Source organism: Podarcis melisellensis (genome assembly GCF_964234715.1).
Source record: "Podarcis melisellensis genome assembly, chromosome: 14".
NCBI lineage: Eukaryota > Metazoa > Chordata > Lepidosauria > Squamata > Lacertidae > Podarcis > Podarcis melisellensis.
Window position 1 is genome coordinate 42477018 of NC_138546.1, and position 21683 is coordinate 42498700.

Consider the following 21683-nt stretch of genomic DNA (forward strand, 5'->3'; position numbering starts at 1 on the left):
AATTCTCTTTAACGTAGTGAATTCCCAAGTCTAAAAATAACCTTAAAATCAACCACCTGGTTCAGGAAGAATTCACTATTATGCCCACCAAGTATAGCCAAAAGAGCTGAAAACATTTCAGAAGATATCCTCACCTTATCTGCATCCCTTTGCTCCAGGAGCACATATCTTTCCGCAGCAGGAGGTTATTGAGGGTCACTGCTCCAATGATGTAGAACATCTGCTTGACTACTTGTTTGATCAGCTCTGGATCCATTCCATGCTGACACATGATTGAGTGGAAGGTATTCAGCTGTCGGATGATAGAGTCCAGCGTGTACGTCCCTTCGTCAGCAATGCTGGAGGTTCTCTTTCGGAGACCAGTTGGTTTCACCCCCGACACCCCTTGAATAGTTTCATGCTCCAACATTCCTGAAACTGATTGACAAGATGATGATTATATTTATTTATATCCTTTCTCCCAGAATTGAGACTCAACGTGGCTCACAACATTAAAACAAATACAAATAAAACACAAATCACTAAAAACATGGTTAAAAGTAATTAAACAATCTATAGAATTAAAACAATGTGGCCCATGAGGACATTTCCCCAAATCACGCCCACTCACCCATCAGTGATAGGTGGGAAGACAGGGTTAAAACACAAGCAGGGAACAGGCTTGTGCAGCCAAGACAGGCAGGATTTAACTCCCAATCATCAGAGTGGTGATTAAATCCTGTTCAGTTCAAGCAGCCCAGCATTTCTGTTGAATCCCCCAGTTTTTGGAGGCTCAAACAAGAGCAGGGTAGTTTGGGGTAACTGTGTGAAAGCCTTTGCAAAAGTGCTTTCAAGCCGTGCTTTGCCACATGTTAAAGTTCCCAACAAGCAAGACTTCGAAGTACAGCATCACCTGACATCATTCTGATGCCAGGTGATTGACAGGAAGTGGCTTGGACCATGACAATGGAGTGGTGTACCAACCAGTCAGCTGAAAAGGCCATGTCATTGGTATGTCCTGCCATGTGTGTTGGGCCAATGATGTGCTCCAGCAGCTGTTATGAACAGTCATGGCAGCCATGAAATCCTGTGCTGGACCCATCAAGGCAACAGCAGCATGCATATTAAAATATCCCCAAACCAATGTCCAGGTTTTTCCCAACTTCATCACTGAGATTGCCCCCAAGAAGCCCACAGGCAAGATTTGAGAGCAATAGTATTCTCTCACTGTTGTTCTCCAGCAACTGGTATTCAAAGGCATATGGCCTCTGATCCTGAGGTAGTATACGGTATAGCCATTGGGACTCACAACCTTATCTTCAATAAATTTGTCCAATCCCCCAACTGTCTAATTCCCCATTCTGATTTTCGCTTGTCCAGGTAAATCAGACTTCTTTTAGTAAGCTTTGACTGCTGTTTATAATGAAAAAAGTATATATAATGTCATCTCTCTTAGATATAAAAGCTCTTCTTTTAACAGTGGAAATCAGAGTCATAGGCGTAAACGGCAGAGATTTCTAGTTAATTAGAAAAGGAAACCATAGGTTTCTATTTTTTCTCTCTCTTCATTTTGCCTTACCAATCATTGGCTGCAGAATATTCTCCAACACTCTGACAAGCTGCTGGTAGATCTGAATGGCCAAGTCACTCAGCACTTGTCTGTATTCGGCAAGGTCAAAGTTAGTGAGGCAATGTTCATTCTGACGAGGTGTGTTGTGCTTCATAAAACCCTGGATTTGCAGAAGACAATGGTGCACATTTGTTGCAGTTTGTATTTATGCGTTTCCATTACGTTATCCAAAACACTCTGGATGGGCAGCATGTTTCAAAAACAGTCAACGGGTTCCGTTCCCTCTTACCTACCAACCTTGCCATCAAATGCCTTCCAGAGGCTCAGTACTTTTTTCAGAGCAAGGGGCAATGATATAATTTGCTGGAGTGGTATTTGCCAGTGCTGTAAGCCTGGGGGTGTTGGGTGTAGGACATTGTTATGTAAGCTGGAATGAGACTGATCCAAGATTACCCAGTGAACCTCATGGTGATCAGGGATGTGAACCCAAGTCTCCCCAGCCCAAGTCCAACATGCTAAGCCTTTACCAGTTCAGGCATTTTTTGACTTTCCTTGGGGGTGTGGCTATGGACTCTCTGGGGTGTGGCTCTGGGGACTGTCGTGATTAGCTTCTGCACTTCAAAATTTACCACTACACCACTGCCAAGAATAGATACAATTCTTGCTCTTGTCAATACTCTCTGTCTGCGGCTTACAAGTAGAAGCCATGCTTTCATCTTGAACAGGCAGATCTAATGCCTTCAACCCATTTTGTACATGCAAAGTCAAAAGTAAAAGTGAAAAACATAAATGGCAAGACTTGCCTCTTCACCACTGTACTGCTTCAAGCAGTGCAAAAATCGGCATGTGTTTGACAGCCAGAAGGAAACTGTTTCAAAGTCATCACCTCTTTTCTGAAAACAAATGAAGAAATAAATACAGCGTGTATGAAAAGACAATAAGAAGAAAACATGGTCACAGTTAACTGCTTTAATTGCTATGTTTATAAAGTATGGAAACAAAATTGCCATTTTTCCCCTTGTCCCCATATCATTTGCTGTGCAACACTAAGTGTTAATTCTCCACACTGACATTGTCATTAAATAACAAACATACCTTCAAGATTTTTTTGATGCCATTAATAGTCGAAGTTAGCAAGGACCTCACTTTTTGGTCATCATTAAGATAGTCAGCATGGCGGACACACATGAACAAAATGTATGCTGGCAATCCTGGGATGAGGTTGACTGCCACACCTCGTGGCTTCAGATCTGAATAAGAAAACAAAAGTATGCACACGTAAATTCATAGACAGCTTTGCTGTGTTTTATATGGCCTGGTAAAACTGCAGCTCTCCAATTTACCAGAATTGTTCTGGGACCAGTTAGTACTAATACTTTTTATTTGATTTCAAAGTTATGTTTCCTCTTCCAGTTTTCTGTGAAAAATTATCTGTGCCCAGAACAGAACAGAATAATGTGAAGTTACAAAAGGAAACAAAGAGATATGTAATGCAACTGATATGAAGAGCTGAACTTTCTCGGTGAATGGGGATTGTTTCCTTTTCTCCAACGTTAGATAAACTGGACCAGTTTCAAGAAACACTCCACATTCATAGGCAAAAAGACTGGTTCATTTTATAAACAGAAAGGCTTCTTACCTAAAATCAGGTTCTTGACAAGCTTTGGCTCATCTTCCTTTTTATACTCTAACATCCCCTGGAAGTCCTTTTCTTTCCTTGGAATATTGACAGGATGGATTGGCTCATCAATTATTTGTCCAGGTGAAATGTTATCCATCTGGCCCACTACATCGAGAAATGGAGATTTATTCATAAAAATAGCTATTTGCCACAGAACCGCCCAGTTTTAGACAATAAGATTAATACTGAATTCTGGAGTATTATCTGTCCATTCATTTCACAGCATGTTGGCTGTCTAGCTCATCTACAGGGTGTATTCCCAAAGGAGCAAGTCCGTACTTTTCAAATTAAGTTATAAGACTTATGATTCTTTCTACAGTTATGGGACATTAGATCTTTCAGGCTGCATCGCACACCCAATATGACAGGATTCACAGTTGTAGTCAAGCAAATAAATCCCCCCTCTAAGGGCTCCTTCACCATGAGAATAGAAGCTTTCTCACAATGTGTGAAGACACGCAACCCTGGATCAAAAAATGTTTGTGCTGAAGATCTTTGGACTCCCTCTACTTTTCCAAAGCTCTATTTAGGCACACTGTAACCAATCTAGAAGGTATGTCTGTATAAAATAAGAAGTGAACCATCTACTGCAATCAGTGAAAACATATACAAATTGCAATTTGTATAGACTCCCTACTAGAAAAAGAAGGTAATGCACAGGTCTTTGCTCTATGTTCAGGTGTCACTTTGGACATTCAGGTAAGTTCACCTGCTGGTATCACAACCTTCCTCCTCTTGGCAAACTATTGTTGGTTATCCTATAAGCACTTCCATGACTTCTTTCTCTTCCCTTTCTGGTCTCTGCTTCCTTTAAAGCACATACAAGGCAAGGAAGCGCCACAGCTCAGTTCTAACAAGCTACAGGTACCCCCACTCCTCACAAAAGAAAAATACTAAATACAGACTGAAAGCAACAACTCTTGGACAATCTCCTCTTCTTGTTTCATGCGCATACAACCAGGAAGGGGACAACCAGAGTGTTTACATTCTACATAAAATGTGTGTTTATGCCTTAAAAAGTTGGGACAGTAAAAAGGGTGAGATCTTACTAGGGATAAAGGAGCAAAAGGAGGTTTTTATATACTCTAAAGCTACAATACTATGCACACTTACTTGGGAGTAAACACTACTAAAATCAATGGGACACTTCTGAGTAAGCATGAATAGGATTGGGCTGTACGTCTGTTAGACTCCGTTTAAGGAAATACGGAAAACCGGAAGTTACTTTTCCAAAATGTATGCTAAAAAGAATGCCCTCAGCAAACTGCCCCCAAGCAGAACAACTAGAACAACTAGAAACTTTCCTCCATCTTTCATTCTTGTGTCAATCCACAGCATAATAACAAAGCCATTAGAAAACTGCCAAAGGCGGGCCACATCACCCCAGTACATCACAGTGCTGTGCGGTTCTAAATTTTTTCAACCTCTTGCCTTCATACCTGGATCCAGTTCAACATGCAGTGCTAAGCCGACCATGGCTTAGCAATACTAAGCAAACATGTGGGTTCAAAAACAAACCTTGGTTGGGAGTGAGACAAACTACGAGCCCAGGTTCAGGTATTAACACTTAAGCCAAACCATGGATTAGCCCTGGGTGGCACAGCACCAGCAGAACCAAGGAAGGAGCACAGCAGCTGTGATCTTCACTCCAGGAAGCTGCACGTTTCCTCGTTCACACTAAGCCATGACTTGGCTTATTGTTACATGAGAACGGGGCTGTACACTGTACGATTCAGGAAGTGAATGTCTAAAACACACTGATCAGTGCCTATTCTTCAGATAGATAGATTATGGTCATAGACCAATACACCAATACACACAGGATAGTTAAAACAGTAAGAACAAAACATAATAAGAAAACACAAGATTAAGAGTGGAGCCAACAGAAAATGTACTTTACCATCTGCTTCCTAATACGCATTGAGGCAGAAAAAGATTAGCTACCTTTTCTGTACCATAAGAAGTCATCACTTAAACAAGATATCAGAATCTGAGTGAGTCTCCCAGAGTTCTTAAAAAATGGACTATGCTTCAAGACTATATTTAATATGGCAAAGGGAAGGCAACAATTAGAACTTAGCCACTCCCTACTAACGCTTAAGCAAGTGAAAGGTCTCAATGTAATCTGTAGGCAAGCAGCTTTTTTTCTTCTTAAGGTGTTCTTCCTGCAGACAATGCTTAGTAAACACAGAAGTCTGTGATTTCTCGATGTTACCTCCTTGAAAGGCAAAGTACAACCGAGAGAGGGAGGAGGGAAGGGCTATGAAGCAAGCAGGGAGCTGTGTTCACCAAGGTAAAGAGCTATTTTACATTGCACGGTAAATATTCTACCTGGCAGACAATGACTTATTGGTCAAAGTCTTCCGCCAAAATGACTAAGCTGGGAAGTCATGATTTCCTCTTGCACAGGCATTTATAAGGCAATGATTACCAAGGCCAAAGGTACAGCCATGCCCATTAGCATTTTAATTCCATGATGCATTGAGAGCATTATTGATGCATTTATTTCATCTATGAAAGTGTATGAGTAAACTGAAAACTGCACACAAACCTACAAGGGAAAGTAGCAAGGGAGCAAGAATTCAGTATGTTCCTTGAAGAGAAGGCCTTGTTCACTTGGAATCAGTTTGATATCAATCTACTGTGCTACTGTTTCAATGTACCTTCACTTCTAAATACAGTATGTTTCGGGGGGGGGGGAGTCAACTTGACCTTGAATACTTGTGAATACAAGATGCTTATCCTGCAAGTTTTTGTTTTTCTTTCTCTCACTCACACACACGTGTATTTCCAATTTGCCTTCCAAATGACTCCTCCTGCAAACTGAGAAGTACTTTTACCTTCTGCTCGACATTGTCTTTTTTACCATTGTTGCTGATGATGTTCAAATGGGGAACTAATAACTGAACCATATATTCAAAGGTTTAGTTATTCAAAATGGCATCCTGGGGAAGGCTTCTAACCAATAGCTAATATTCCTTTGCTAGACTTCTTAGCTGGTGAACAGCTGTGCTGGTGGAGGAACGTAGAGCTGTTGTAGTGATGGTAGAAAGGACCCCTTGAACAGATTGATGTTCTACTAATTTCCACATGAAAAAGCTTCCAAGGACAGTGTTCCTCTTTTGCAGAAGGGCTTCTGCCAGTGCCAGTACCACAGGAGCAAGAGGCAAGAGCAGAGCAATACGAATCCCACTGAGGGAGCAGCAGAACAGAGCAGTGGGTCCACGGCCACATCTGAAGATCTTCCAGCCGGTATCAGCCAGGGCAGAAGGTGTTCCTCCCAACTTGTGATGTCAACTCTAGGGCTTAGCACAGCTGAGAGACCCAAGATCAAAGCCAATGGTGGATTCCTAGGATCTGGATTAAGTGGGTCCAAAGCCAATGGCATGAGCAACTCCCTGTTTTGGCTCCTTCCACTTCCTACCATCAGTGGGAGAACCACTGGAAGGTGGTGGAGAGGAGAGCATGCACCATCCTAACAACCCTTCCCCACCATTAAGATCTGAGTGGTGCTAGGATTGTACTCTAACCTCCCAGTTCTCCTGGTGCAAGTGGTAGCTCTCCTGATTGCAGTTCTAAAGGTGAAATCCAACTCAGGGATTCTAACTCCAATGCCAATGTGGTCTCTGAGAGCCAGTGTGGTGTAGTGGTTAAGAGCGGTGGACTCGTAATCTGGTGAACCGGGTTCGCTTCCCCGCTCCTCCACATGCAGCTGCTGGGTGACCTTGGGCCAGTCACACTTCTCTGAAGTCTCTCAGCCCCACTCACCTCACAGAGTGTTTGTTGTGGGCGAGGAAGGGAAAGGAGAATGTTAGCCGCTTTGAGACTCCTTCGGGTAGTGATAAAGCGGGATATCAAATCCAAACTCTTCTTCTCTTAGTTTGCTACCCTTGGAAATTCCCCCCTGTTGCATAGTAGGAAGGCAGCATCTCTGTTGTCTTTTTGGCACCTCCCTCTTTCAACAAACCTTCTCAGTGGATATATTTATCCGGGTCTGCATTCATATCACGGCTGCTTTTAACCGTGGGGTTGTTTTTAAATGCTTCTATTATTTTCAGATGTTTAATTGTTATCTCACTTGTTTTAAGGTTGTAGCTGTTTCATTTCTTATATAATTGTGTATTTTATTGCCGTAACCCACTCTGGGACTTTGTGCTAAAAGGTGGGTAAGAGTCCAAACAAACAAAGTCTTTTCTGAGATGGCCATCGTAGAGAGGGAGGCGGGTGGAATCCATAAGCAAAAAATATTACTATAGATTCTGAGGCACCACATTCTCATATTTCAAAAGAAATGAGAGCCTTCTTATTAGGCCAGCTGTTCCTGTTTGAAGTACTTGCTCTTGGCAAAAGTCAAACACTGCCCTTTATTAAACAGAGAACGAAATGAATTTCAACTCACAACCCATATGCACTCAGATCCCAAGATAATCCATACCCTTTCCTTAGCATAGTCACATTAATTACTATTTCGGGATACTATCATATGCATATACACACAAGTTCAACATTTTTCTAGTTATTGTATCTACTTGTCAACAGCTGGAGACTTATTGCCTCTTTCATATAATAAAACAGGTCAACATTTGCGCCGCCAGACAAGAGAGAAAAAGTTTGACAACACACAGTTACCGTACCTTCGAGTTCATCAATCTTTTTTGCATAGACTTTAAGCTGCTTTTTCAGTTTGCGAACAATCTTGTCCTGTTTTTCAAGCTGCTCCATTAAATCCTAAGCAATAAAAGTTGAGAGGGAAGGATTAGGTACTTAAAAGTTCTGTCTATAACAATAGACAGAGCAGAACCAGTACTGTTAGTACTACAAGAGGAGCTGAGAGGCGATGCTGCCATCTGGCGGAAGTTTGCAAGCCCGCACGCTGTAAGCAAGACAATTATATAAAGTATGTTGAAACATGTGCAGCATGACAGACACAGAATTTTTCCACAGGCACATTTTATGGATATCAACATACAGTGGTATCTCGGTTTAAGAACAGCCTTGTTTACAAACTATTCGGTATACGAACTCCGCAAAACTGGAAGTAGTGTTCCGGTTAGCAAACTTTACCTTGGCCTACGAATGGAAGCCGAACGGTGGAAGGGCACCAGTGGCAGGAGGCCTCATTAGGGCAAGTGCGCCTCCATTTAAGAACGGCTTTGGTTTAAGAATGGACTTCTGGAACGGATTAAGTTCATAAACCAAGATACCACTGTATCTACATCCAACTTTCTAGGTTCTTTGTGGGAAGTCACGACAAGTGGTATTAATGTGATTTGAATGTATGCCATGCATGTGACCTGGGACTCCCATCTCCCAGCCACTATGGCCAATGGTCAGGGATGATATAAATTGGCCTCCACAGAAGGCCATAGGTTTTCCAACTCTGTTCTATTGTCATGTCTATTTGAGGCTTGTGGAGATTCCACAGCCACTTATTACTTTTTAGACATACAGTGGAGACTTGAGGAAAGAGTGGGAAGTCTGAAGCCCCCTCCCACTCTGGGTAGAACCAAAAGAGCAGGGTGGGGGACCCCAACAACATTTGAACCAATTTTTGCAAAGCTGGGAGACTGAAGTATATCGTTCTTCAAACTACATTTTAACACCACCCTCTACTAATAATTTAAATTACAAATATTCTTGCCTAGCCTCGCCAACAATTCCCCCAATGTTTTTGGTACCACTAGATATCCGTTTTAATATTGAGGGATGCCATCTAAATCAGGCGTAGGCAAACTCGGCCTTCCAGATGTTTTGAGACTACAATTCCCATCATCCCTGACCACTGGTCCTGTTAGCTAGGGATGATGGGAATTGTAGTCCCAAAACATCTGGAGGGCCGAGTTTGCCTACGCCTGATCTAAATGCTTATCCAAGAGCAAATCTGGAATCTCTTTTTCAGAAAGCAAAGTACACAGCTAAGAGGGTCTGCTTCAGTCATGCTGCTGTGTTCATATTAGTAACAAAGACGCTGACACAAATGACACAACAGAAAGCTCTTGGGAGAGGAACGACATTGATGAAGTTTTCTGAAAAGGATTTCCTTCAACAGTGGACAAGGCAGCCAGCTCTTCAGTTAGTGCTCCAGAGTAGCAAACAAAGAAAGAGAGTTGGCACAATGTACACAGTACATACAATCATCCGTTTGTAAAGTGAAATCCGGTACGACTGATACTTCATGGGATCATCTGCATATAACTCCTCACAATACTGAAAAAACAGGTATAAAGTATAGGTTCTTCCCATTCTTGAAAGGCGCTAGCATGTCAACAAACTTCAGAAGAAAAGGCAAGTTCAGCTACAATGATTTTGAGACAGAGTTAGGCTATTAAAACAGCGTCAATCTCCCTACAGACCAGGATGCAAAAGTCACAGCCTTTAAGATGCACACAACAGAGGGGAGGGAAGTTTTCTGGTCCATTTATTACTATAAAAACCCCTGAAAAATATGGCTTTAAAAATATATACCTCACAAGCAGGCGGAAAATAAAAATGCTTCAACAACATTCAGTGATTACTACCCTCAGAATAGGTACTGTCAGGAATATTTAAACCAAGCTGGGTCATGGTGGTCAATTCTTGTGACATACCATAGAAAAAGATGAAAAGGAAAATGGGGACTCTTCTAAAAAAGTGAAGGCTGGAAGGATTAATCCCCCTTCTAAATGTTTTACACATTTGGGGCAACATCAGAAACTGTGTGCTTCTGTTCAAATGCCAGAGATATGAGCTGTTTAGTTTCCACTTTTCAATTATCTGATTGCCTTGGATTGTCCTCAGAAGGATGGACAGTTATATAAGCTGCCTTAGTCGTTCCTTTGAAAATCAATAAAAGTGTGGTTTTTAAAAAGTTTCTTTCAGCAGGTACATTAATAATAATAATAATAATAAATTTTATTTGTATCCCGCCCTCCCCAGCCGAAGCCGGGCTCAGGGCGGCTAACAACAATCAAAACAATCAAACAATCAGATAATTGCACATTCTAAAAATATTTCATTATAAAAATCAATTGAAATCAAATTAATGGCAACTGATTAAGCAAGATTCTGTGCAGGTTGCCAGAGGAGGGAGTCAGGCTGTGCCCTGACCAAAGGCCTGGTGGAACAACTCTGTCTTGCAGGCCCTGCGGAAAGATGTCAGGTCCCGCAGGGCCCTAGTCTCTTGTGACAGAGCGTTCCACCAGATTGGAGCCGCAGCCGAGAAGGCCCTGGCTCTAGTTGAGGCCAGCCTAACCTCTTTGAGGCCTGGGACCTTGAGGGTGTTATTATTTGCAGACCGTAGGTTTCTCTGTGGGGCATACCAGGAGAGGCGGTCCCATAGGTACGAGGGTCCTAGGCCGTATAGGGCTTTAAAGGTTAAAACCAGACCTTAAACCTGATCCTGTACTCCACCGGGAGCCAGTGCAGCTGGTATAGTACCGGATGAATGTGATCTCGCAGCGAAGACCCCATAAGGAGTCTCGCCGCGGCATTCTGCACCCGCTGGAGTTTCTGGGTCAGTCTCAAGGGCAGCCCCACGTAGAGCGAGTTACAATAATCCAGTCTGGAGGTGACCGTCGCATGGATCACAGTGGCTAGGTCAGGGCGAGAGAGATAAGGGGCCAACTGCTTAGCTTGGCGGAGATGAATGCAGCCCTTGCAGCATGGCACTGGCATGTAGAACTGCAATTAAGCTGTCTAAGAAGTTAGGCTATACGATAAACAATGCTACAGACAATGGCAGTTTGAAGAATGATAATGAATACTGGTTATTATGGGGTTAATCTTCATGAAGCACCAGCAGGAAAACTTGATGTTGTGGAAATGCAAGAATGCCAATACTTTAAAGCTTGGGAAGCTTGTTGAGGAAGAGAATTGTCTCCAGAGGAGAACACAACACACCTACCATAGCTTGGCATTGGGTCTGTATGGAGGAGGGACAAGCACCAGGCTAGCTGGAGTTCTTGACCGGATGGACTAATCTCCTGCTAAAATACTGGCCAAAGTTTGGCTTTACAATCCCTGAAAACACACCTCCTCCCCAAGTTCCTAAAATAAATGAAGTAGCAGCAACAGAAGGTGCAAGCCTACAAGACGGGACTTGTGCAGCTGGCCGCATCACTAAGATTATTTGGCTATTCTGCAGAAGTACTGCAATAGCTTCAGGACTAACCAGTAGCATCTGGATGATAGGGAACCTATTAAGGGGTCATGAATATAGTGATCAAAGGGACCTTCCTTTTATTTGTAAGTGCTGTGGCTTAAACCACAAAGCCTAGGACTTGCTGATCAGAAGGTCGGCAGTTCAAATCCCCGCGACAGGGTGAGCTCCCGTTGTTCGGTCCCTGCTCCTGCCAACCTAGCAGTTCGAAAGCACATCAAAGTGCAAGTAGATAAATAGGTACCGCTCTGCCGGGAAGGCAAACGGCGTTTCTGTGCGCTGCTCTGGTTCGCCAGAAGCAGCTTAGTCATGCTGGCCATGACCGGAAGCTGTACGCCAGCTCCCTCGGCCAATAAAGCGAGATGAGTGCCGTAACCCCAGAGTCGGCCACGACTGGACCTAATGGTCAGGGGTCCCTTTACCTTTAAGCATGTGTTGCACTGAGGAAAAATTGGGAATCTGGAATGTTGCCCCCCTCCAACCCGTTCAATAGTCTAAAAATGCCCCTAGGCAGGGCTGGGGAACCTGTGGCCCTCTATTAGACATCCTGTCTGAGACTGATGAGAACTGGAATCCCTCATCTTCTCCCTGCCTTAAGACTTCCAAAACCAGAGAGAATCTCATCAAGTTTTTTTCACCATCCTTGGAAGAACATAAAGTCACCAAAGCAATAAAAGCCACTTCCTCCCTCCATCTGAAGACCTGAAGAATCAAGACATTGAATCTTGCTTTGGAGGCAGTCGCTGTCTTCAAAACCTATTGCACACATGCTTGCAATGACTTCTCAACACACACACAGTTTATTAAGATTTGACTTACTAGGTTTTCATTAGTCAAGCGGGTGATCTCATGTTGTAGGCTAGCTTCTATACGGGCTTCTGGGGGCAGCTGCAGGTTCTGTGCTAACAACTGCTGCTGGCGATTGTTCTCCTCCTTCAAACTCTGAATCTCTCCACGGAGGGCTTCCAGTTCATTGTCATGGCTCCTCTTCTGAGACTGCAGTTGAGATTCCAGAAGTCTACAAAGCCACAGAAAAACAAAGGGCATTTGGGGGAGGCAGAGAGAAAAGGGGGAGATGAGGAGGAAGAAGGAAAACACTTTTTTAGAATCTGTGTTGAAGATGGTCACCAAAGGTCTAAATACTGTCATCAAAGCTCAAGTGTACATATAGCTGCCCATTTATATGGAGAAAGAAAGAAAACCAGAGAGTACTCTTTAAACCCATTTAGGTGATTTGGACCAAAATCCCATTTGCCTAACAATGAGATGTATAGCAAAATTAAAATTGTCTTGGGTTTATATTGCCTTGGCTTCATATTTGTTTAAAGGATCTGTATTATACATAATTACAAAGCCTGTACCATTTCAGGCAAGAGATTTTTGGGCACCATTTGCAAGGGCAATAATATTTAGTTTAACATTATATTTTACCATCTCTGGGAGAGGGGTGGACAGGCATTTGGATTTTCTGCCTCGGGCATGCAGTATCTCGGGCTGTCTCTTGTTCCCATGACTCAAGGTTTTGTTAATCCATAAACGCCCTTGCAACCTCAAAAAGACATGCCAATCATGATGTATTTAAGTGAAGGCACATAACAAGGCCATAAAGGAGGAAGTCTTATTTATGCTGCTCAGAAAGAAGCTGAAGTATCCCACCCAAAAAACTAAAAGATTGTAGTAAAGGTATTGCTAAAGGGATATGGATGGAAGCAATAAAGTATCATGCTGACTGTGCTGCTGATTCACTGTGTGGGCTTGGGAATGCGAACAAATAATTCATTTGCTGCTTGTGAATTATAGGAGGGAAGGAACAGAGGAAATGAATGGGGGACGCTGGAGTACTGAGATTAATGCTAAAATTGCATCTTCTACAAATGAGCACATACCTCAAGCTGAGCGGCTCCATCAGACACACTTTCAAGGTTTAAATAGACCTAAGCAGACCAGCTAACAGCTACATTGACCAAGCACATAAAAGGTAAATATGAATAATTTACCTTTCATTTCTCTGCCCCTTGCTCTAGAACCTTTCGCTTCTAGAACACAGACAAAAGAAACAAAAGCTACAGAGCCACCTCTTCCCTCGCTTACTCTGCAGCACGGTAACTACTCGCAAGTTAGCGTCTAGCAGACTTACAAACACAGTAGTTAATGTTTAGTGTTTTGTTAGCACAAGAAAAGAAAAGACACTGGTTAAAATAGCATTTGTAATAAAAACAAAAAAAACCTATGCTGGTTAATTTGTTTGGTAAAAGTGTACAATGAACTACTCTTGTCATTTGAATGCTAAAGTAACTAAATTCAGAGCAAACTGAGAAGTGGGTTCTCAAGGAAGGTTTTTTTAAAAAGCAAGATGCCTTTGAAATGAGAAGGTGCACCTGACAGTCATGCACACTGGATGTCATTACAGCTTTTTAAAATGGCTGTTTTCTTTATTTGGTATCTGCTAGTGTCTCCCTTATTCACCATGAGTTAGAACAGGCAAATAACATATACAGAATGCCTTTAATTTTTATGTGTTTCTCTCTGCGTATTTCAGACCATGGTAACCATTTTGTGCTGAACTATTAGTCATTTGTTGGGGGGGGGGGTTGACAGTGTATGTAATAATATGGCTTGTAGACATTTTTAACAGGCTCCAGGATTTGGGGGGCTCTCTGAGAGCTGGGTTCTCGTCCTTTAGCCACCATGTTTCCACATAAGAAAACAAAAATCAGCAGGAAGCAGATGGATGGCCAACAATGGCTCATCCTCCTCCTCTTTCCCTTGCCGTCACAGGGAGAGGGTGGACGAGCTAAGCTCCCTGGCTAAGAAGGAGAATCAACTACCATCAGTACAAGCCCTCTCCTGGTATATGCAGAAGTCCTATGTCTTATTATCTGTAGCTCAGACACATCTGCATCTTTCTTTTTATGATTCAGAACTTCCACCGCAGCAAATCTGAGATATAACTGGTCAATAGTGGACCTCTACCAGATTGTGGGGCCCAGCTAACGCCCCACCATGCCACTTGCCAACGCTGAGACTAATTTGAAGTGCCAGTCTTGCGGGGGTTCCATCCTTCCCTTGTTTTAATAAACCCATTTGGATTCAGTCTTGTTAAATGACTATAAGAAACAGCTTGCAAAAGCAGGTCCACAGCATGTTAGTAACACGAGAGAGAGAACGCAAGAAGATCCATCCTGAGAAGTTTTGTAACCTGTTGGCTTGTTTTAGCCCTTCATAAACCAGCCACAGCTCTCCGTCCTCATTCAGCATATGATAGTCCTGAAGAGATGATCTTCCAAGCAAATTGTTTTGTTTTGTTTTTAAATGCAAAAACACAAAAAGGGATACATGATGGTGATGGTGTAGCATGCTAATTAAAAGGACAATGCAAGCTGAGTAAGTGTTATTAAAAAGGGGAAACCTTCATCTCCACAACTGCAATTCTAAACTTTTAGGCAGTGCAACCCTATGCTTGTTTGCTCAGAAGCAAGCCCCACTAAGTTCTGTGGGGCTTATGCCTATATTAAATGTGCATAAGACCGTAGTCTAACAGTGCAATTCTATACATGTGTTCACAGAAGTCAGTCCCAGTGGGTTCATTTTTTAAATGTTTTATTATTCTTTCTTTAATCATTTCATCTTCAAGCTCCTAATAAATTCCAAATATTGAAATCACATAAAAGTAGACGTATGACAAAAATATGCCTAAATATAAATATAACAAATATTTCCCAGCTATTCCAAGCTCTTTTCTTATATATTTCACAACCGGCCTGCAATTATTTAATCTTTCTTTATATTCCCCATATGTTCATAACTTTACTGTCAGCTTCAAAGTCAACTGCTTCCATAGATTCCTAACTAAACTCTTTCTTGTTAGGCTTATTAGTAACCTTTTGAACTTTCACAATCACGATTCTGGCTAACATTAGTATATATGGAACTTGTGGTTGAATGTTCCTCTGATTATTCACATAATTCAAGAGGTGCACACGATAGCACCCCAGTGAGTTCTACAGAGCTTGCACCCGTGTATAGAACCGCAGCCTAAGTTAATGGAAGTATATGTGACAACTTGCCTGAGAAAATTAAGTTAGCAGGATATATTCAGATAAGATAGCATTGTTCCAAATTCCTTAAACCAGAAAAAACAACTTCTACTCTGCTAATGCAAGTTAGAACCACTGCACAAGTAGCACCGAGCAGTTAATTATTATTATTATTGATATTCTGTTTTGTTTACAGCCAAGGGAAGAAGCAAACTGTACAAAATAGATGCACAATGTAAATGCACACATACCTGTTTGTCTCTTTCAGACCAATATACGCCTGGGCTATCTCTCCTTTGTCCTTCATCTTCTGTACATCCTCTAAAAGGATTGTGGAGTCTGTCATGGTGTTCTGGAAAGAATTAACAGAAAGCAGTTGCACAAAATAGATTAGCTGAAGAGTCTTTAAAAAAATAATAATCAAGATTTTCTTGGTTTCCAAAAGTACATGCCTTGTCTCTTTTTTCAGGTTGCACAGTCTTTCTTACAGATCAGTTACATTAGTTGCGAGACATTATAAGTACAGTATAAGGTTGGGGAAGAAGGGATGGGTGAGGCTTCTATTCTTTTTGTATAGTGTGGATGTGGAGTTTTGTGTCAGCGTCAACTGAGCAGGTTCCTTTTCTGTTCGTTTATTACATTTCCTTGGTAGTCTTTCCTTTTAAAGAGTTTTTTGTGGGAAGGTTGTGTGTGGCCTAAACACATACTGGTGTTCTTCATGCCATACATAGTTAAAACTGGTGGAATTTTCTGCCACAGGATGTAGCAGTGGCTGCCAACTTGGACATATTCAGGCGGCAATTAGGCAAGGTCATGCGGCTATCAATGGCTGCTAAATATGATAGCTGTGTGCCACTTCCAGTAATGGAGGTGTCATACCTCTGTATTGCAGCTGCTGGGAAACACAAGCAAAGAGAATATCGTTGGTGCTTCTGTCCTGCCTTAGGCTACCTAGAGGCAGCACATTGACCACCGTGAGAGCAGAATGCTGAATAATATGGGCCTTTCACCTGATCCAGCAAGACTTTTCTTATGCTCTTAACGGTTTAGTGATTATTATTTATTTTTCTCACGCCATAGAAATTCCTTGGGCTCTTTATATAGTGTGTATTGGAGTAGTACTGGTGGGTGTTGTTGTTGTTTAGTCATTTAGCCGTGTCCGACTCTTCGTGACCCCATGGACTAGAGCAGTGTTTTTCAACCACTGTTCCGTGGCACACTAGTGTGCCGCGAGATGTTGCCTGGTGTGCCGTGGGAAAAATTGAAAAATTCGGAAAGATATTTTTTTTAAAAAAAAAAATGTCAAATTTTCTCCCACTAGACGGGCGCCGGACTGTGTCCACCCTATTTTCCATCCATCCTGGGTGGGGGGATCAGATCGGATGGGATGGGATGAGAGCGGACACGCAGTCCGCTCTCATCCGATTCCCCATAGAGAGCAGCGGTGCTCTGACATCTCCCTCTCCGCGCACAGTGCGGAGACGGAGCTGTCATCCGCCGGCTCAGCGGGGATCAGCGGATCGATCCCTGCTGAGCAGAGAACGTTTTTGGTTGCCATTAAAGAAAAAAATATTAAACATTTTCTAATGGTGGTGTGCCTCGTGATTTTTTTCATGAAACAAGTGTGCCTTTGCCCAAAAAAGGTTGAAAAACACTGGACTAGAGCACCCCAGGCACTCCTGTCTTCCACTGCCTCCCGTATTTAAAATTTAACTGACCATTTCTTGGATGGTTGTTGCTTTTTTAATGTATTGTAATTTTGGATTTTAATGTCAATCAATCAATCTTTATTACGGTCCAGAGACCCAACAAATCGTTACAAACCAATGCACAATTCAGACAGCCTACCTCCAGGTAAAACAAGCATTTTGTTCAGACTTAAAGATAGGGATTATTGGTTCTTGCAACCACCAATAAAAACTTCACCACTGCTAATGTTCTAGCATTTGTCCGGTCTTCCAATAGGAACCTGACATAGTGAGCCTCTGATTTTCCCGGGAAAGGTACCAGAGGTACCTTTGTTCTGATATTTTCTGGTACCCTGCCCTGAATCATTATTTTTTAAATGAAAAATGGTACATAAATGTTTTTAACAAACAAACAAGAAGAAAATCAGGTTACCTTGTCATCCTGGTAAACCATTTGCAAGCAGGGAAAGGAACAAACAAACCTAGTTACTCATATTTGTTCTCAATAAAGATCACCAGTTTCCCTTTTTATTTTCAAGTCTCCTGTATGAACTCATGTGTATACCACCAGAAGACTTGCCAGTCGGTTCCAGTATCACTTTGAAACAGACTGCTCCGTTCATACAGAGTTCCACTGGCAGGTCCAAATTGCAATGAATAGATTTGCAAATTGGATCTCCCTCCTCCTGGGGAGGATAGCTCTCTCTCCCTCCCTCCCTCTCTCTCTCTCTCTCTCTCTCTCTCTCTCTCTCTCTCACACACACACACACACACACACACACAAAGAGAGGGAGAGAGGGTGAGAGAGAGAATCAGTAGTGTGTGAGGGGGTAACTACACATACATCCACACCTGCATGAACCTGAATCAAACCTACAGACATACAATCATTCACGCACAGCACCATCACAACACATTACAGTGGTACCTCGGGTTACAGACGCTGCAGGTTACGTGTTTTTGGGTTGCGCACTGCGGCGAACCCGGAAGTACTGGAATGGGTTACTTCCGTGTTTCAGCGCTCGCACATGTGCAGAACTGCTAAATCGTGCTTTGTGCATGTGCAGAAGCGCCGAATCGTGACCCGTGTGTGCGCAAACGCGGTGCTGCGGGTTGTGAACATGCCTCCCGCACGGATCACGTTCGCAACCTGAGGTTCCACTGTACATCATACATGGGAGGTACACATCTTCTCTTCAACTATGTGCTGTACATTCAATTCCTGCTGTGCAAGTGATACCTGCTAGATGGTATTAATGGAAGCTCCCAGACACTTCTCTAGGATACGTTCAACTTTCCAAACAAATCAAGCTTCTTGCCTATACTGCTGGCAAGTTATGCTGCCATTATTGGTGACAACCATATTTTAACTGCATCTGTCGTTACAAAACCAGGGAAAGGGAGCCGAGGCCTTCCATGTGTTGCTGCATTGCAGCCCACATCATCCCTGACCATTGGTCATGCTGGCTAGGTTGCAGTAGGGAGTTGCAGTAGAACGACATCTGGTGGGCGCTACAGGTCCCCCACCCCCGTTATTCAAGGTTATTTGCATCATGTTATTTCAGCAGCACTGAGAGTATTCCAACAGTGCAGGAGATTGTGGTGTGATTTCCTTTCAAAGCCATGGCACCTCACATGCAGCCAGTGGTGTCGCAGGAGAGGGTGGGGTCAGATTTTCCCCTCTCCATGGTAGCATCCAGATGCACACTCAGGTCAATAATGGATTCTGCTGGGGAGAGGAAAAGCTGCATTGCTCAAGCAAACTGCTCTCTCATCAAAATTCATGTTGTCCAATTTTTCTTTCTGCTACTTACCTTAGGCTGAATTGCCTCCTTCTGACTCATGAGTTGAGACCTCAGAATGAGGACTTCCTCCTTACGTACTTCCAGCTCCTCACTGACAGAGGTCATCTGATCCAAGAGGACCCTGTACGCTGGGGAACCGGGGGCCGTGACGTTAGGAGCGCTCTTTTCCATCAGGGCCTTCCTCAACTCATTCAACTCATTCTTGAGTTTCTTATTCTCAGATTCAAGCTCTTGGCGCTGAAGCAAAGGGGGAGGAACACAAAAACAGTTGCTCTCTCATTCACCAGCAATGCAGATTAGAAAGGTTTGGAGTGGGGTTTGGGGGGAAAGTCTTCACTGAGCGTGAGACAGCCTCTCTTACGGTGTTCTGGTAATGTTTACTGTACTATATGGCATATGTAAAACATTGTGCACACACAAAATCCTTTGTAAATACTATTGTAATTACTTATGGCTGTTTTAGGGTAATGTATAGGATTGGGTCACTTTAAAAAAATCCAGAATTACCTTAAGTGATTCGTACTCTAACTCCGCACCTCTCATCTGAGGCCTTTCTTCCTCCTGGGGGAACAAAAGACAGAGATAAAGTTTTATCCTTTAGCCAGAACTAGCTACATCTGCAAAACAGAAAATTAGCAGGAAGAACAGCATGATTAATTTTACAAACTTTTTGGGGAGTGTGTGTGATGGAAGCAAAATGTCCTTAAAAATAAGGATAGCCTCTGAGCCTCCAACACCAATTAATCAATCAACACAATGCAGAATTAAGGAGCACACAACTGCTGCCTTTGACACAATAAAGACACCACGTGAGAAAGCCAGAGAAGCACTCAGGCGGTTACAGCCTGCATCTTGCGTTAGGTATGTCCCTCTTGCATTCTGACCAAGCCTTTTTACCAGGACACCATTGCTGGAATAAGACCCCAAATTTCACCAGTATTTAGGGATAGCTATATTATAAACAAAGTCAAACCATTTTGGTCTTTACCTTGACCTTGGTTCGGAGAGCTTGTTCCTCTTTCCTGTCCAACTCATCCTGCAAGGATTGCTTTTCCTGCTCCAGCTCTGTAACCCGTTTTTGTAATTTAAGGAATAGAGACATGTCCAGAGGTGCTTTCTTCTCGCTTGGCTCCTTATTCAAGGGAAATGGTGGGCAGGTCAGAATGTTTCCAACTTACAAAAAGGGAGATTTGGGGGCGGGGGCGGGGACAGTCTGCACATTAGCTATCATCCTGAGGAGAAAGCTGGAAAGCTGATGGTTCCTTCATAACAAAAGCATAAGGTGTGGGGCATGGTTCTTTCACCTGGCATGAAGAGTTTCTCCAACAGCATCAGCTGTTGCCATGGACAAGGAATTGGCAGGGAAATGGTCCATGCAAAATGGAAGAACCACACCACATGAAGGCAACGCCATGGGGATGCTTTTCCAAGCTGGTTCGGACTGAGCATGTTAACATGCAGACTGTCTCTTAGGAGCAGGGGTGGGAGGGAAGCAATGACTAGAGGTATATAAAGGTTACTTGATTAGGAGAGCTATTTACTGGCATCCAGAATTTTCCCAGTGTTATTTTTGAAATCACAACTTTAAAAAGTCATTTTGATAAATAAATCTAATATAAAAAAGCATCTATCCTAAAGCCTTAAAGGCAGAAAACTAGTAGCTAACTAGAAGGTTTAAGGTCTATGACCAATCATACCTTTCCTTCTTATTTGTTTGAAAGGGGAGGGGAGGAGGGAAAAAAGAGTAGGTTTGCAGTTAGTTTCAAAGAAAATAATAAGGACAGTAAGTTTCTGTAACCAAAGAGCAGTGAGATAAACACCATTGCTTAAAAACTTGGATCTACTATTAGATCACCTAGCACGGTGAAATGTGAAAGCAATTGGAATTATTTCCGTATACCCAGAAATGCATGACTTGGTTGGATATTCAAAGACAGCATGTGCTCATCTCTGCATTTGTGTGTGGCCTATCGAAAACACAAAGGAGTGGTCATATAACCAATTGCTTTCATACCCTAGTGATATCAGTTAAGTAGAAAACACAACAGCCCATCGCACACTACTCAACACATGGCAGACCGCCTAGGATATGAAATATACCTTATATTGAAGGGGAAACTATGGTACAGAGGACTGGTCTCCACACAAATGTAAACAGTCCTCAATGGTTTTTTTTCAGTATGATACAGTATGTCTTGTCAAGTTTGAAGAAAATGGAGAAAAGCTTAAGGTTCACTTTCCCTACAGGAACTGTGCGACTCCCTCCCTTTGGCCACCCCCGTGCAAATTTAAAAAGTGGGGTGTAAATATGCCCTATTCCTCCTCCTAGTGCCCTGTTCCTCAGCTCGCCTTTTTCCAGCTAGCATCCAAAGTACAATGGTTGGGGAGCACAGAAGGGTTCACCCCTACCTTGGGAAGCTACAACGTTCAGGGGAAAAGAAAATAAACAAGAAAAACAGAACAAATCAGCATCCCTCTTGGTCTTTAGGCATCAGCTATAGCTTAAGGTAAAGGTAACCATTAGGTCCAGTCACGGACGACTCTGGGGTTGCGGTGCTCATCCTGCTTTATTGGCCAAGGGAGCCAGCATACAGCTCCTGGGTCATGTGGCCAGCATGACTAAGCCGCTTCTGGCAAACTAGAGCAGCACACGGAAACGCCGTTTACCTTCCCACCAGAGTGGTACCTATTTATCTACTTGCACTTTGATGTGCTTTCAAACTGCTAGGTTGGCAGGAGCAGGGACCGAGCAACGGAGCTTACCCCGTTGCGGGGATTCGAACTGC

At 42.8% G+C, this 21683-nt stretch overlaps 1 protein-coding gene across 5 annotated transcripts in view; it reads right to left on the reverse strand.

Moving 5' to 3' along the window:
* Positions 1 to 21683, reverse strand: part of MYO5A (myosin VA) — a 119399-nt gene that overhangs the window by 6251 nt on the left and 91465 nt on the right. For 2 of the 5 annotated variants that reach the window (XM_081888353.1, XM_081888352.1), the window contains exons 26-38: positions 19886 to 20029; positions 19405 to 19458; positions 18907 to 19134; positions 15656 to 15756; positions 14567 to 14647; positions 12187 to 12385; positions 9363 to 9437; positions 7865 to 7958; positions 3189 to 3335; positions 2645 to 2799; positions 2353 to 2442; positions 1559 to 1709; positions 135 to 417 (exon numbers count right to left, since the gene is read on the reverse strand). In XM_081888353.1, coding sequence (XP_081744479.1) covers positions 135 to 417; positions 1559 to 1709; positions 2353 to 2442; positions 2645 to 2799; positions 3189 to 3335; positions 7865 to 7958; positions 9363 to 9437; positions 12187 to 12385; positions 14567 to 14647; positions 15656 to 15756; positions 18907 to 19134; positions 19405 to 19458; positions 19886 to 20029 — 1802 coding nt within the window. The remainder of the gene's footprint in view (positions 1 to 134; positions 418 to 1558; positions 1710 to 2352; positions 2443 to 2644; positions 2800 to 3188; positions 3336 to 7864; positions 7959 to 9362; positions 9438 to 12186; positions 12386 to 14566; positions 14648 to 15655; positions 15757 to 18906; positions 19135 to 19404; positions 19459 to 19885; positions 20030 to 21683) is intronic. The other 3 variants (XM_081888355.1, XM_081888354.1, XM_081888356.1) reach the window with 3 other exon arrangements.